This window comes from Solanum verrucosum, unplaced genomic scaffold (assembly GCF_900185275.1).
Source record: "Solanum verrucosum unplaced genomic scaffold, falcon-dt-bn FXZP01000238.1, whole genome shotgun sequence".
Taxonomy (NCBI): domain Eukaryota; kingdom Viridiplantae; phylum Streptophyta; class Magnoliopsida; order Solanales; family Solanaceae; genus Solanum; species Solanum verrucosum.
In genome coordinates, this window is record NW_026020630.1 from 1479432 (window position 1) to 1494871 (window position 15440).

The following is a 15440-nucleotide window of genomic DNA, read 5'->3' on the forward strand; positions in this document are numbered from 1 at the left end:
ATTGAATTCATAAAATTAAAATCTTAAATTCATCTCTCTCGAAGTTGGGAGAGTCAGAAGAACTAGTGACAATATTTATTAAGTGTCACAGCTGTAGGAAGGCTAAATGCAGGGAGTATTGAATGAGAACAACTAAAATGGAGCTGCCATATGTAACCTTATATAATGCAATAAAATTAATAATTCTTTATTCTTAGCTTTAATAAAAGTCTGGAATATGTGTTATGGGCTTATGGCTTCAACAAATACGGCATGTTATCATGCATTTTTTCGGTGAGCTGATTAGGTGGAAAAGAATAAAAAAAATTATGTTTTAAAAAAAAATAGATGATTACGTTGGAAAAACATGTGATCTAATAAAGTAATAGTGTTTGTGCAGATCAGGAGAGTCTGGGAGCAATGATAAAATTATTTTTATGTGATCTATATGACATGAGTTTGAGTAGTAGTAGTCATTAATATATGCATTAAAATAGAATGTCTAGTATACATGTTATTCTCCAAACTCTGCTAACGTGAGATTTTTGGTACACCAAACTGCAGAAATAGAAAAATCTTGTGATCTAATAGTGTTTGTGCAAATAAGGAGAGTCTTGGAGCAGCGATAATGTTATTTTTATGTGGTCTATGACATGAGTTCAAGTCGTAGAAATAGTCATTAATGTGCATTAAGATAGAATATCTCTTCTTCAAACTCGATTAACACGAAATTTTTTGTACACCAAACTGCATAGATAGAAAAACCTTGAGGATAACTTGATAAGCCAGCTAGTTTGCATTGTCAATTTCCATTGTATTTAAATTATATATCCTTGATTTTGTGGGTCCCTAAATGGATTTTTTGAACTTCCTTTATATGGGATACGTAAAATTTTCATTTATTTTTAAAAAATTATTTGACGTATAAATTATTCCCCCTTGGTACCATATTTATTTATTAAGATTTTACACACTTTAAAAAAACATTTAATCATCAAATTACTTATGCATCATTATCATTTACCATAACTATTAAGCATCACTGTCAATTACGACTGTCAATCACTACCAACAGCCATCATCGCCAGTATCTACGGCTCACAACGACATCATCAACTAACACCATCTCCAATCAACATGTACCACAACTACCATCACTAGCTATCATCACCACTATCAACCATCATTATTTTAACGTTTTACGTAACAACAAGTGTTATACATTCAATTATTATAGGTATGATAGAATCCTCTTTTCGAATAGGAATTGATTCGATTTCACTATTAGAATATTCAGATTCAACTCTTAATATATTGTTTTCAAGAATTAAGAAAACATATACGAGTATATATATATGAAAAATTACCTTAGTCATTGAAGCTTATGTGTTTTCCCTTTCAAGTAGTACACTGGCCATCAATTACTTATTAGTAACTTCATTTTCAACTTTCATATAATTAGTACAAATCAATATTACATATAAGAAGAGTACTAGTAATTAAAACTTGCTTTAAATGACTAAACATGAGCTACTTTAGTGAATAGGCATTCATAATCATGATTAAATAATAAGACAACGTTTATTGTCATTGAAATGGTTGGAAATCAATAATTCATATGCAATACATTTGAAATGTCTTTTTCTAATAATACTTTACGTCCACTCTTATAATTTTAATATGTACACCATATGTTTAAGCATGAAGAGAATATAATTTCTTAATAATTAGGGTGATTTAGGTTTAAAAGATTTACACTTAAGTTGTAAAGTCTTAAAAAATACAAAATAATTGACTATAGATTCTGAAGGAACAGGAGTTACCTCAACCACAAAGTCCTGAAATATTGGAAATCATTTTTATCTCCAAAGTCTTAAAAAATTGGATGAATGAAAGGAGACCCCAAAAGATGAAATTAAAACTTTCTTTAAATGACTAAACATGAAATATTATTTAGTGAATGAACATACATGAGCATAATAAAATACTAACTACAAAGTTTATATTCGTTGAACTTGTTGGAACATGTGTAATATACTTTTGTGTACTTCTTTGGAAAAAAATATATTCTCTTCCCCATTTTCTTAGTCAATATTTCCAAATTAAATGTGATTATTAATTTCAATGAAAAAATTAATCCTATATTAAGATATAAAAAAACTATTTTTTTGTTATTAAAAAAGGCATTTTAAATCATTTATTTTAATGTTAATTCTTTTTTTAGTAAAAACCAAGTGCAACTTTTTGAAAAAAAATAAATCATTATTTGTTGTTACTTTAATAAAATGTTTTTCACTACTTATGTACTGAATACAAAAAAAAAAAAAAAAAAAGAGAGTAAAGAAAACCTATTTATTTTTCATGAAATTTTTTTTCTTTATCCCGAAAATATCCTAAATGTAAGAATTCCGGATATTGGGTGAGAATGAATGAAGATCGATGGTGTAGTATTAACTCAAACAAATTAAGTATTAAGTAATTAAAGTTAAATTATCGGTAAGTATTGATTAACTATATAGTAAATATGATAACTAATTTATTGTTATAGGTTAAAATTCACTAATAGTATACAAATAATTTCACTGCTAATTAATTAACGTATATAACTTAGTATATATCCTAATGGGAACCCATCAACTACAATTTATTGATATCATTAATATCATATGCAAAGTGTCAGTTAAAATAACGAATAATATATTTACTCCTCCCTCTATATATGAAAAAATGGGAAATAGTAATAATGAAATTATTAGAATAAGCAATTTTATGGGAAGCAGATACTGGTCATAAAGTTCACATTTTGGTAGACTAAAAATAAATCGATGAAAAAAAATTAAAAAGTTTCCTACCTCGGTCCACTTTTAATTGTCGTAGTTTCCTTTTTTAGGTCAAACGATAATAACTTTGACTAACCTTTTACGATGTAATTTTTCATCATATTGATATGCAAAAAATTGAAATTTATAGTAATTTTCATATAGTTTTTTAAAATCTTAATTTTTTCGTTTAAAATATCGAATTAATATAATCTAATTTAACGTTAAAAATTAGTCAAATTGACTTTCGAAAAACGCAACATGACAATTAAAAATGGACAGATGAAGTATTTCAGTGAGAATTTGTTTCCCACTATATATTTTCCAGTGAACTAATTCAGAGGAAAATAAGTGAAAGAGTCTATTCTATAGCAAATATTTTTCACTAATTCACGATGAATTTTTATTTTTTTTCTCTAGCATTGCAGTATTTTACATGTGAAACTCTATTGACAATATCCTAAGGTTGTTTAATCACCTATGTAACTTGAAACTTCATTATGAAAATGTCTATTTGTGAATTTTATTTGTTTCACACATCATGAATATTGCTAAAACCTTGAAGAGAAAATGTTATTAAAAGAGGCACTAGTCATTACTAGAATCAAAAGCAACCAAATTTTTTCTTCATCTTTTGAGAGGAAACAATAACATTCAATGTATTATGAGTGCACATGTTATCCACGTGCACTAGTGATTGTTATGTCTAAAATTAGTACTTGAAAAACAGTACAGTAGGGGCCAGGGTAATAACCATCTTGTCTCATTATTATTATTATTATTATTATTATTATTATTATTATTATTATTATTATTATTATTATTATTATTATTATTATTATTATTATCTATTTCTATTTCTATTTTTTTTAAAATAAATACATTGCATAGATATCTCATGGTAATTTACATTAACTAAAGCTAATAACAAAAAAATAAATAGTGATCGGCAAATTTTATAGCTAAACAGTATAATCGATTGCTAATTCTATAGCAATAAATTATTACAAAATTTTGTTAGCTGTGAGCAAATTAGTGATCGATTAACAACAAAGTTTGTAGCTAATTTCAATTTTTATAATGTAATATAATATCTCTTTGAATCTGTCAAAAAAATAATCATGGTAACTTATATAATCAACTAACAATACTTTAAAAAATAGGAATCATTGACGGATAAATTATGTAGCTAAAACAACAAAATATATCGTTGTTAGAATCAAACGTTGACCATCATGCCAAATGTTACAGCTAATAGCAAAATCGTAACTTTATTTCTTAACTAAGTCCGTCATGCTCAATTAGGATTCTGACCTGGGCCACCCTAACCCCTCGTGGGCTTTGACATAGGCAGAAAGTTAGAATTATCAAACAATCCCCCTCCCAATACCTGCCTCTTGCAGAATGTTGCTATTGACAATCGAATCCACGACCCTATAAAGGCGCAATTTTATTTCTTAACTAAGTCCACCAAGAAAGCGTCATATTTGATCATGACTCCAACCCGAACGACCTTAGCTCATCGAAGACATTACCATAGGCAGAATATTGGAATTACCCAACAATTGCTAATCTTATTTAGTGATACATTAGCGACCAATTAACGATGAAGTACATAACTAATTTCTATTATGAATTTGTTTTTGTTCAGAATCAAGTCAAATGAGGCTCAATAATTGCCTACCAATTCCAAGCATGGTTCACGTTTGGTGTTTAATCACCTTCACTTGAGGAACATATATAGTCGTTTTTCTCTTTTGTATGTATATGCTTTATATTGACCAATTGTTTGTTGAAAAAATTGATGTATGATTAATTGAATTATTGTACATATTTCTTGTATATATTGGCAACATTATCTTTAACAACTTTAAAGGAATTAATAAAAAAATTATATTCCTACATAAGGACTAAGGTCCAACTTTATAAAACTTTAAAGTACTTATAGTCATAAATTATAAATTGCTCAAATTATGAGTCTAGTATGTACTAAAGGTGACAAATGAATGGAGATGAGTCAAATTTAAACAAATCAAAATAGATTAAATTCGTTTAAATTCGTTTAAATTTGACTCATAGCTCCAAAGTTTGTTTCATGAATCATTTTGGGTTCAAACTCATTGAATCAACTCAACAAACGAATCATAACTTAGCCCATAAAAATATCAGGAGCGAGTTTGAATTTATTTTGTCACCCTTATTATGTACCTTTGTAGGCAAAGAATTGCTCTGTCTGTTCCATATAATTATGTGACATCCTCTCTTTTTTAGTCTGTCTCAAAAAAATGTCATTTTATTATAATTAGAAATCATTTAACTGTAAAATTATCCTTTACCCTTAATGAAATAATTTGTAAACACTCAAATATCTAAGGATTGTATTAGACCATAAATTTCAAAAGTCATTTTTTTCTTAAATATCGTTTCAAATTAAATAATGTAACACAAAATGAGACGGAGAAAATATTAGAGTAGTCAAAGAATGTCTCATAGACCTTTTTCTTTGAATTTTCAACTGATATTTATGTTTTAATAACAAATTTATTTTCTTCGTACCAAATAGGTGACATCTTTCAAAACATGAGGATCAATTAATGCATTAATTTTTTTAATAAAATTTGAAATTATAGTTATGTATATAGCAACTTAAATGTATATATTATAGCTAGATCACAAGTTGTTATAAAAAAAATATCTGAAAAAAAGATAATATTAAAAAAATATTGGACCATCATTATAATAAATATAGCTTCATATATATGAAGTTAGAGGAAGAATCATTGATGAGATATGTCTCATAGACCCTTTTCTTTGAATTTTCAATTGATATTTATGTTTTAATAACAAATTTATTCTCTTCGTACCAAATAGGTGACATCTTTCAAAACATGAGGGTCAATTAATGCATTAATTTTTTTAATAAAATTTGAAATTAAAGTTATGTATATAGCAACTTAAATGTATATATTATAGCTAGATCACAAGTTGTTATAAGAAAAATATCTGAAAAAAATAATAATGTTAAAAAAATATTGAACCATTATTATAATAAATATAGCTTCATACATACGAAGATAGAGGAAGAAACATTAATGAGATATGTGAACACATTCTTAATAATTATTCTTGAGAATATAAGTTATAACCTATATACACTATCGAAAGGTAGAAGCAAGAGTTATAGTTTTAAATTTATTGATTTTGTCTTTTATAAGGGTTTTTTTTTTAGGTTTTGAATATATTATATATACATATTTAATGGACGTTTAACATGAATACAATGTATAAATCAAGCATATACCGGTTTTGCATATTGTAAACAAAAATGTAGCTTCGTTCCTGTCTAAATCAAGCCTCCTTAAAATATGAGATTACAATTTTTGAAATTAAGATATATTATTTGTTACAAAGATAAAGATGACTTGATGATATAAATATTAGTTTTACACTAATGATTATAGGTTAAACTCTTTAATGTAATGAAACTTAGTATATGAGATATTCATGCACTACTAAAAAAAATCATTATTTTTTTAACTGGAAAATATTCAATGACCATTCTTAAATAAATATTTTGATTGAATCAGCAGGAACAAAAAAATAATAGTATATTTACACAAAAAATTAGAAAGCTTTCAAATGTTTTAATGATAATCTGTTTTTATCATGCATTTTTTCAATGATCTAGTACGATGAAAAAAAAACATATTTTTATAACGCAAATTTCTAATAATGATGATAATAAAAAAAATTTAAACATCACTTATGTAATTATATTGAATATGTTATTATTATTGTTGTTGAAATTCATGATTGTAAAAATGTCTATTTGTGATATTAAAGCACATAGATGATGTTACTAATATTTTATTTTGGAGTGGATAGCTAAAAATGGTATCTCATTCTTTCACATGCCATAGCTACTAAAAAGGCTGACAAAGAGATCTAAAGACAACCTTTGACTTCCCCTAACTATTTCTTTTACCAAGTAAGGTGAATATTTTAGTTCTTTCTCCATTTTCCAAGTAACTCAAACATAGCAATATAAAATTTTTGGTGAAAAGGAGAAACTATTACCCCATTTCAATCCAAAGTCAAAAATATTCATATTCATCTTAATATATTTTTTACCTCAAATATGTAAATGTAAATATCCATTAATAGAGTCTCGAGAGAGAAGCGGAAAGTCACTTAACTATGTATTGTATTGTGTTATTTAAAAAAGAATAATATTATTTCGTTATTAAAGGTTGTTCGATTTAGAATTATACTAGTACAAATAATACATGAACTAATTAGTTGCATAGGGTTTAGTTTTTATTTATAACTAATCCATATATTAGACTACTAGTTATTCACCTCTATTTTCAGATAAAATAATATTTATTATTTATTGAGATTATATTAATGTTAAATTATCATAATCAAAATTATACTTGGTGTGCTAAATTTTATAAAAAAAAACAACTAAAAAGCAACCAAACGAGATAGTACTAATTCCTTCATCTTAAGACTTTTCTATAACGTTCTAATAATTAAGAAGCTTTTATAGTAATAGTAGCATATTTACAATTACAAATTTTACAAAGTTTTTTTCTTTTTAAAATTATGTATCGATTAAATTATATTATATAAATCCAAACGATTGGCGTAAACAAAAAAGAAAGTTACAAAAGGGAAAAAGAGAAATTTTGTAATTGAGTTGAATGTGTTCCAAGTAAATTTAGGTGGAGGATAATTTGATCACCATATATGAAATGACAAGTATCTCTTCATTTTTAATCAGAAGTAAATTATGGATTCGAGCCTTAATATAGAGTCGCTTTGCGTGAGAAGCACTTTATCATTTAAATTAAAATTTCCAAAAATGACTTTAGATTAATCAAATCTTAATACGAGTATTGAATACGGAGTGGAAATCAAAAGAAAACAATTAACCAAAAAAAGATATTCCACCATATTCCTATGATTAGTGAAGAAAAAGTGTCACTTAGAAAAAGGGCTTTGACCTTTTTTAGATGGTTAAATCTAGGCTTAATCTTCTCCTACACTTCTAAGTAAACCTTAGTCTTCTAAATTATTATTTTAATAATAATTAATTCTTGTTCTTTAATATTTTTTAAAATAAATTAAAATCTACCCCACCACCTCTGTTTTAATTAATGCTCGTCTTTCAAGTCTCTTTCCCTTTTTGCAAGTGTTTCTGCATTTGAGTATATTATTAATTAAATAGATAATTAATTAATTAATTAATTAATAATTAATTAAATCTTTTTCTCTGATTTTGGGCTCAGTAATTAAGGAATTGATGGGTAAAGGCTTCGGTCGGTTGTGAGGCCTTTTCTTGTCTCCCCTCACTTAAATCTTTTTGTTTGACCATTTGGTATTTAATTATTTATAATTTATTGATTCGATTAATTTAAATTTATTTATTATAAATATAAAAATATTGAAATCCAAAATCTATAATGAAAATAGAGATTTTTTCATAAATAATGTTATTTGCATTATTGTTATAAAATATAGTGAGATTTTTATTTTATTTTTTGAAATATAGCAAAATATATTATATTCGTACATATCAAATTAAATCCCAAATGCAAAAGTGTGAATACAATATCTAATTGTATATGTCACTACTTGAAAAATAATTAAAATTGACACATGTTGTTGATTTTTAATTATTTTTTTGAAGAAAATAATACGTTCGGTCGATTTTTATTTTTTATTTTCTTTTAAAAAATCTTTAGAAAATCAATAGAGTCCCTTTGTTTGTTTAAAATGGAAATTGAGGGACATTAACAATTTTTGAAGTGGAAAAATGCATTTGAGGATATAAATAAAATTATATCGATTTTTTATTTAAGGAAATTGACAGACACACCTTAATTTTCACCTAAGAAAATTGAGGGAATATGTCGATTTACTTTAACCAACCCACCATTTTCTGACATAGTCGACTTCTCCAGCTTAGAATCGATTTTAGGTATTAAAAAAAAGTAAGATTGTTTTTTTTTTAATTTTGGCCCTCGATTTTTAATTTTTTTTATAGTGTAGATATACGTATCAATGTATGTATGTGTTTTTAAAAACAAAACTATATATATGTGAAATACATCAACATTATATATATAGCTAATAGAATCTAATATATATGCTCTCAAATTGTACATGCGTAACAATAGCCATATATATTGAAGGCCAGCTGTACATAAATAGTATGAATAACTAATGTGCTATCATATGTTAAACAGTACCATAGTCTAAAAGAATTACACATTATATCATCAATATAAGTGATTTAAATCCATACTTAAAATAGATCAGAAATACTATCTTAATAAGATGATTTATAAGACACATAAATATTTATGATTTATTTGAGTCTATTTTCTTCTTTTTAAAATTATATATCAAATCAAATAATAACATATCAGTTGAAACAGAGAGAGTATAGTATATAAATCTTAAACTAAACGAGTGAGCACATACATTCACATTTGTTTCCAATATTACAATACACTTTTTTTTTGTCCATTTTTACTTATTCAATATTGATTCTAACATGTTTTTTTTAAAAGTATTAAATAAACTAATAATTTTACTTTACATTTGTTTCCTTTAAATAATTTTACTATGTCATCCGCTCAAGTGCATCGAACCCAAGTAAAAGAAGAAGAAAATAATGAAGAAAGCATAACCATTAATAAGAAAAGTTATGCAAAGTCTAAGAGAAAGAAAGAAAGTAACAATAACAACAAAATAGTGTGGTAATCAAAAACACATCACACAACATAAGGCAAGAACTACAAGGGTACGATTAGTACTACCACATGCACTAACTAGCCTTTACCAATGCATGTCAAGATAACACTTCACTCTTACTAACTTTTTATCCTAACACGCGACTTCCACTCCTTCCTATCTGGAGTCATGTCCTCCCTCGGTAATATGAAGTTGTGTCATGACATGTATAATAACCTCTCCCCAATATTTTTTTAGATTACATGTACCCCCTATAACCAGCCTTTTGCACATCCTCATTAAGGTGTTAATGCACCTGCTTTGTACATGTCCAAATCATATTAGTCTCGCTTCTCCTATCTTTTCCGCTACATATGTCACTCACATTTTCTCTGGAATAACTTCATTTCTTAGAAATTTAATAATAAATTATTATTATAATAATAAATATTTGTTTTTAATATAATAAACAAGTAAACTCTTGCCCCCTAAAAATAATTTCAAGAAAAAAAAAACTCACCTTTATCAAAGCTTTTACTATATATAAACTAGCTACCACTTAACAAATAAAAACTCAATTGTTCTCTCTCTCATCAACTCTCCTTCTCCTCCCTCTCTCCCTGTCTATTCTTTTTTCACTAAAACAGAGCAACTCGTCATTTCTTCAACATCTCTGTGTACACTGCGTTCAGTTTGTTGAAATTTTCGCAAAAATACAGACCTACTAGTAGGAGTTCTTTGTTGAAATTAAAGAAAAAAAACAGAGCAACTTTGTTGAAGTAGTTACAAAAACAGAGCAACTCATCGGAGTTACAAAAACAGAGCAACACAAAAAAGGGGCATTTTCATACATGATAATAATGTCTACAGAGCAACCAAATTGTTCAGAAAGTACTGAATCTAGCTGCAACTCTTCTTCTTCTTCGTCGCCCTCATCGCCATCTTTTGTTCTTCTTCAACCACTTCCGCAAATCAATTCGAAAAATCGACTCAAAAGATGTAGGGGAGAAGAAGTAGAAGAACAAAACGAAGTCGTTAATAATGCAAATCCAAAGAAGATCAGTAAAAACAACAATGGTGGTAGTACTGATGTTTCGTATGTAGGTGTACGAATGAGAGCATGGGGTAAATGGGTATCCGAAATCCGTGAACCTAAAAAGAAATCACGGATTTGGTTGGGTACCTTCGCTACCCCGGAAATGGCGGCGCGTGCTCACGACGTCGCCGCCATGTCCATTAAAGGTTCCTCAGCTATACTCAATTTTCCCCAATTTTCTCATTTATTGCCTCGACCCGCCACGTGCTCCCCACGTGACGTCCAATCCGCCGCCGTAAAAGCCGCTCACATGGATCACCTAAACCCAAAATACTCTTCGTCGCCCGAAACCCCGCCAGCATCGATGACGTCATCGTCATCGTCGCTGTCGTTGGTTTCAGGCATTACGTCCTCCTCGTCGTCCTGTGAAAAGGACGACGAGGAGTCAAGACCGTCGCCTCTGGAAGAAGTTTTTCTTGTACCGGAGGCGACGGGGCAGCTGAGTGAGATAGTGGAGCTGCCGAAATTGGGATCGAGTTATGAATTGGTTGAGTCAACTCAGAGTTTATTCGAATCAGATGAATGGTGGGATAATAATTATGGAAATTGTGAATATTATTTTGGTCAAGAAAATTATATTAGTAATATGGAATTTACAGGATTAGAAAATGTGGTCTCAACCAGTTTTGAGAGTTTTTTATGGCAACATTAGAATAAAAAAAATAATGTTGTTTTTTTTTTTTTGCGTAATTTTTTTTTTTTTTTTTTATAATTAATTTACACTTTAGTTTTTTCTTCTTTGTAATTTAGGTGGAAACTATTGATGAACTTTATACGTTTCTTGCATCTCCAGTTTGCTATGGTATTTTTACAGCTATTGATCCTCTTTATGATCTCATCTCCTTTTTCTTAATCTATGGAGAAAAAAAAAAACTGTGTACACATTATTCTTTCGAGCTTTAGTATAAATTTGTGTTGGATGAGCTCAATAAATAGACGTATCAAGAAAGAAAAATAGTCCAATTCAAATTTGTACTTTTCTGTCTTCAATGTGAAAAGGAAGTGTAGGTGTTACAATATATTTGTGTTGTTATATTTTTATTAGATTATTGATTACTTTATTTATTGTGATTAGTTGCAAATACAGTAAAAGAACAGTTGAGTAATTAAAGAATTTTTTTTTTGGTTAATTTGTATTTGTAACAGTTTGGTGACATGGTTGAATGATAAAAGCTAAAGGATTGTAAATTCATTTTTTTTTTCCTCCTCTTAATACTCGAGGTTCATTGATCAATAAAAAATTCTAACTCTCTTTTTTTTCGCTGATGATATTATTTACCGAATCAGATTATTGATATTTATTTGATTTTATATATCTTATTAGGAATATTGATTTTATAAAAAATATTAATACTCTTACATTGTATATTAAGGCTACAAGAAAATATTTAAAGTGATTTGCATATAGTTTTTGATTACCGATATGATTATGTATTTTTTTATATAAAATTGATACTAGGAGAACACTTGTTTAAAAGTAGTTGTAGGAGTACCTACAGATATGATTATATGGTAAAATCTAATAATGAAAGTAACAACTTTTAACCTTTTTGTTGGTTGATGGAATTTTAAGTCGTGTTAAATTTTATCAATATAAATAACGTGAAATAATTGAGATTTTTTCATTCTTAATTAAAGATTCTAGTGTTTGAGTTTGAATCCATGAAAAATTAAAAAAATAGGGAGCACTTCTTTCAGAAATGACCCTATTATAATACGAGAATTTAAATTTAATTTGGTTTTAATACACCGAATACGAGAAAGAAAAGTTGTGTTAACTTTTGAATTTGAACTTTATGCCTAAATAATCATTTCTTCAAGAGATTAGAAGAGCACACGTCCTTCTTCTTGTTCTTAATTTGTGAATTTTTTTCGTAAAGTAAACTCAAAGTCAATTATAATCCTTGTTTTTATTCCATAGTATATTCGAATTTAAAGACTTAATCACACAATTTAATTAATTAAGTAGAATTGGTATGAAGAAAGATCAATATTAAATTTAGTTGACACATGTTGTAACTAATACATACGACTAATCACTATGTTTAATTAGTAGTAAGTGGTACCATCACAAATTATATTTCAAGTAGTCACGTGGTGATTAATTTTAGAATTAGTCAATGTCTAGACATAAATGCAAAATTGTGGAAAAAAGATACTAGAACTAACTTACTCCATGCAATTATATTTTACTCTCTATTAGATTTAGTAGAAAATAGCTCGATTCACGTCGAAAAGTCTCATTTTAAAATAAATTATTTTTTATTAAGGGTAGTTTCTTTCTTAAGATTTGAATTCAAAATATTTGTCATCTTATTAGTTATCACAATCTTTAATGATAAAAAAAAATATTGACTTTTGTTTGAGCAATTGATCGATGAATATTTTCAATATCGAACATCAAAAAGTAAAGTAAAAATCTTGAATCATTCACCTATAGTTAAATCTAAAGTCTCAAATTTGAATCATGAATTTTTTTTAAAAAAAATATTTTAAGAAAAAAAAATCAGTGAAAATATTATTTATGAGTCAAATTCTTATGAATATCTAATTAGACACTTCATCAACAGTTCTCATTTTCTAATAGTCCTAAATCTTATCATTCCACTACAGTCTTTAACGATATAACAAAAAATATCAACATCTCAAGTCGATCTTTTGTTCGAGCAAATGTGCAATGTCATCTTCAATATCGATCACCAGACAATTAACAAACCAAAAAAAAAAATCTTGAATTATTCACTCTCAATAGATCTTAAGTCCGGAATTTATATATTTTTTAAAATCATCAAAAATGTTATATCCAAAAACGATTCAAATTCCTACGAATCTCCGATTAGACACCTCGTCAAAAATTCCCATTTTTTTTAAAAATAGTACTCCCTCCGTCCCTATTTACTTGTCCATATTTCCTTTTTTAGTTGTCCCTATTTAGTTGTCCATTTTGACAAATCAAGAAAGGACAACAAATTTTTTCCTATTATACCCTTATTTACACTTCTTGAAAATTGTAAAAGTGTATGTTGTTTCCCTCCAATTTATTTCACTTTAATTCAAATAAGTAGTTGTAATTTTGAAGTGAAAAGTTGTCATAAGGGTAAAATTGTAACTTCACTGTGCTAATCATTGTTGCCTTAATCTGTGTGTCATTTCTAAAGTGGACAACTAAAAAGGGACGGAGGGAGTACTAAACTTAATAGACAACGTTTTTCTCTATAACAAACTCTACAGAACACAAATTTAAATTAGTCAGAACTTCAAGAGCAGATACCAAACACGAAGCGGAAAATCTTTTTTTGAATCATTATTCATGGTGTATATTATTTCGTACCATATATATGACCAAGAAAGGGGGTCCTAAACGAAGAGACAAATGCTGTGCTCTAAAGGTGACAGATGCTTTAATCATTTGTGTGGTTCACCTGATAACGCGTTTGCTTTGCTCCCTTTGATATTCTACATTTATGTTCTATTAATAGTAGTACTACTTATTTATAATAAAAGGAACCTTCTTCCCACACTTGAAGAATCTTCTTATATCTAATTAATTATCACTTACTTCTAATATCTACTCAATTAATTATCACTTCTTTCGACGTCTCAATATAAGTGTCTTACTTTTTCTTTTTGATCTGTTTATAATACACGCGAAAAATAAAAGAAAGGAAGGGTACTTGATGGTTTGATCATGTCATGGATCGATTACTTGATGCATCGTTTGTATGGTGAGCATAAAATAAAGATCTAACACTATAAACCTAATAAAGGGAGTTGCTCGGATGGTTATACCTTCAACTTTGAATAAGCACGGGTAAATTTATATGCAAATTTTGAAATACGTGAACCTATGATTGTTTAAATGATGTACTTAACTGGAGTGATTGACCTAGAGTACTGGTGCTTGGGATCAATTCCCGCATAATATACTTTCTTTTTAATGGTGCATCTATATTCTGAATAGTTTAGGTTCACCTCTGATGTTACGATCGAAGTTTTTAATAGTATTGACATAAATATAAATGAATGCATCTCATCCCCTAACGAATGAAGTGTTTACTCCCCGTGGAGTCAATCTATTTAAGAAAAGGGATCAAAAATTGCTTTTAATAGGTAATGTTCATCCTCAATATAAAAAAAATTAATATAAATTTAAATCTAATCGAGTTTTAATATAATTATGTAGGAATACTTAAAAAAAAATGATGTTGCAAGTGAAGTAGGACATCAAGTCAGATAATTCACTTTTTTACTTTTGTTAGCAAAGCCAAAATTGTTGCTTTCATTCAAAAGCAAATGAAGACTATATAATAAAATATTATTTATAATAAAAACTTACATGACTACTGACATTGACAACTCATAATTCATTCAATTCCTTTTGCTCATCATAATAATACTATATACTTACTTACAGCTTTGCTCCAGCTATATCAGATTCATTTCTACTACTCCCCATGCAACTTGGTTTTTTCTCCCCTCTTTCCTAAATACAGAAATTACCAAAATTTAATAAAAAAAATTAATTTTATTTTTCATTTCCAAATTAATACTTTTTTTAATTTTAATTTATGTGATCCTGTATAATGAGCAAGGTATTGTAATATAACAACAAAATTTATCGTTTCGATTATTATAATCACGTATTTTATTGTTCTTCTAAAATCGTTATATAATATATATTCTTCTTTGTTTCAATTATAATATAATTATGTATTTCTGTATTCTTCTTTTTTTGATCATAATCGTCTAGTTTGCGTGTCTTGTTTATTGTAGGGTATATGGAAATTTTATTTTTATGATAT

At 27.5% G+C, this 15440-nt stretch overlaps 2 protein-coding genes across 2 annotated transcripts in view; both read left to right on the forward strand.

Moving 5' to 3' along the window:
• LOC125811880 (casein kinase 1-like protein 4) overlaps positions 1 to 15440 on the forward strand; it is a 123185-nt gene that overhangs the window by 56921 nt on the left and 50824 nt on the right. The gene's annotated exons all lie outside the window — the stretch shown is intronic.
• Positions 10393 to 11311, forward strand: LOC125811883 (dehydration-responsive element-binding protein 3-like). Its single transcript, XM_049491435.1, has one exon. The coding sequence runs from the start codon at positions 10394 to 10396 to the stop codon at positions 11288 to 11290; it is 897 nt and encodes a 298-aa protein (XP_049347392.1). The 5' UTR covers position 10393; the 3' UTR covers positions 11291 to 11311.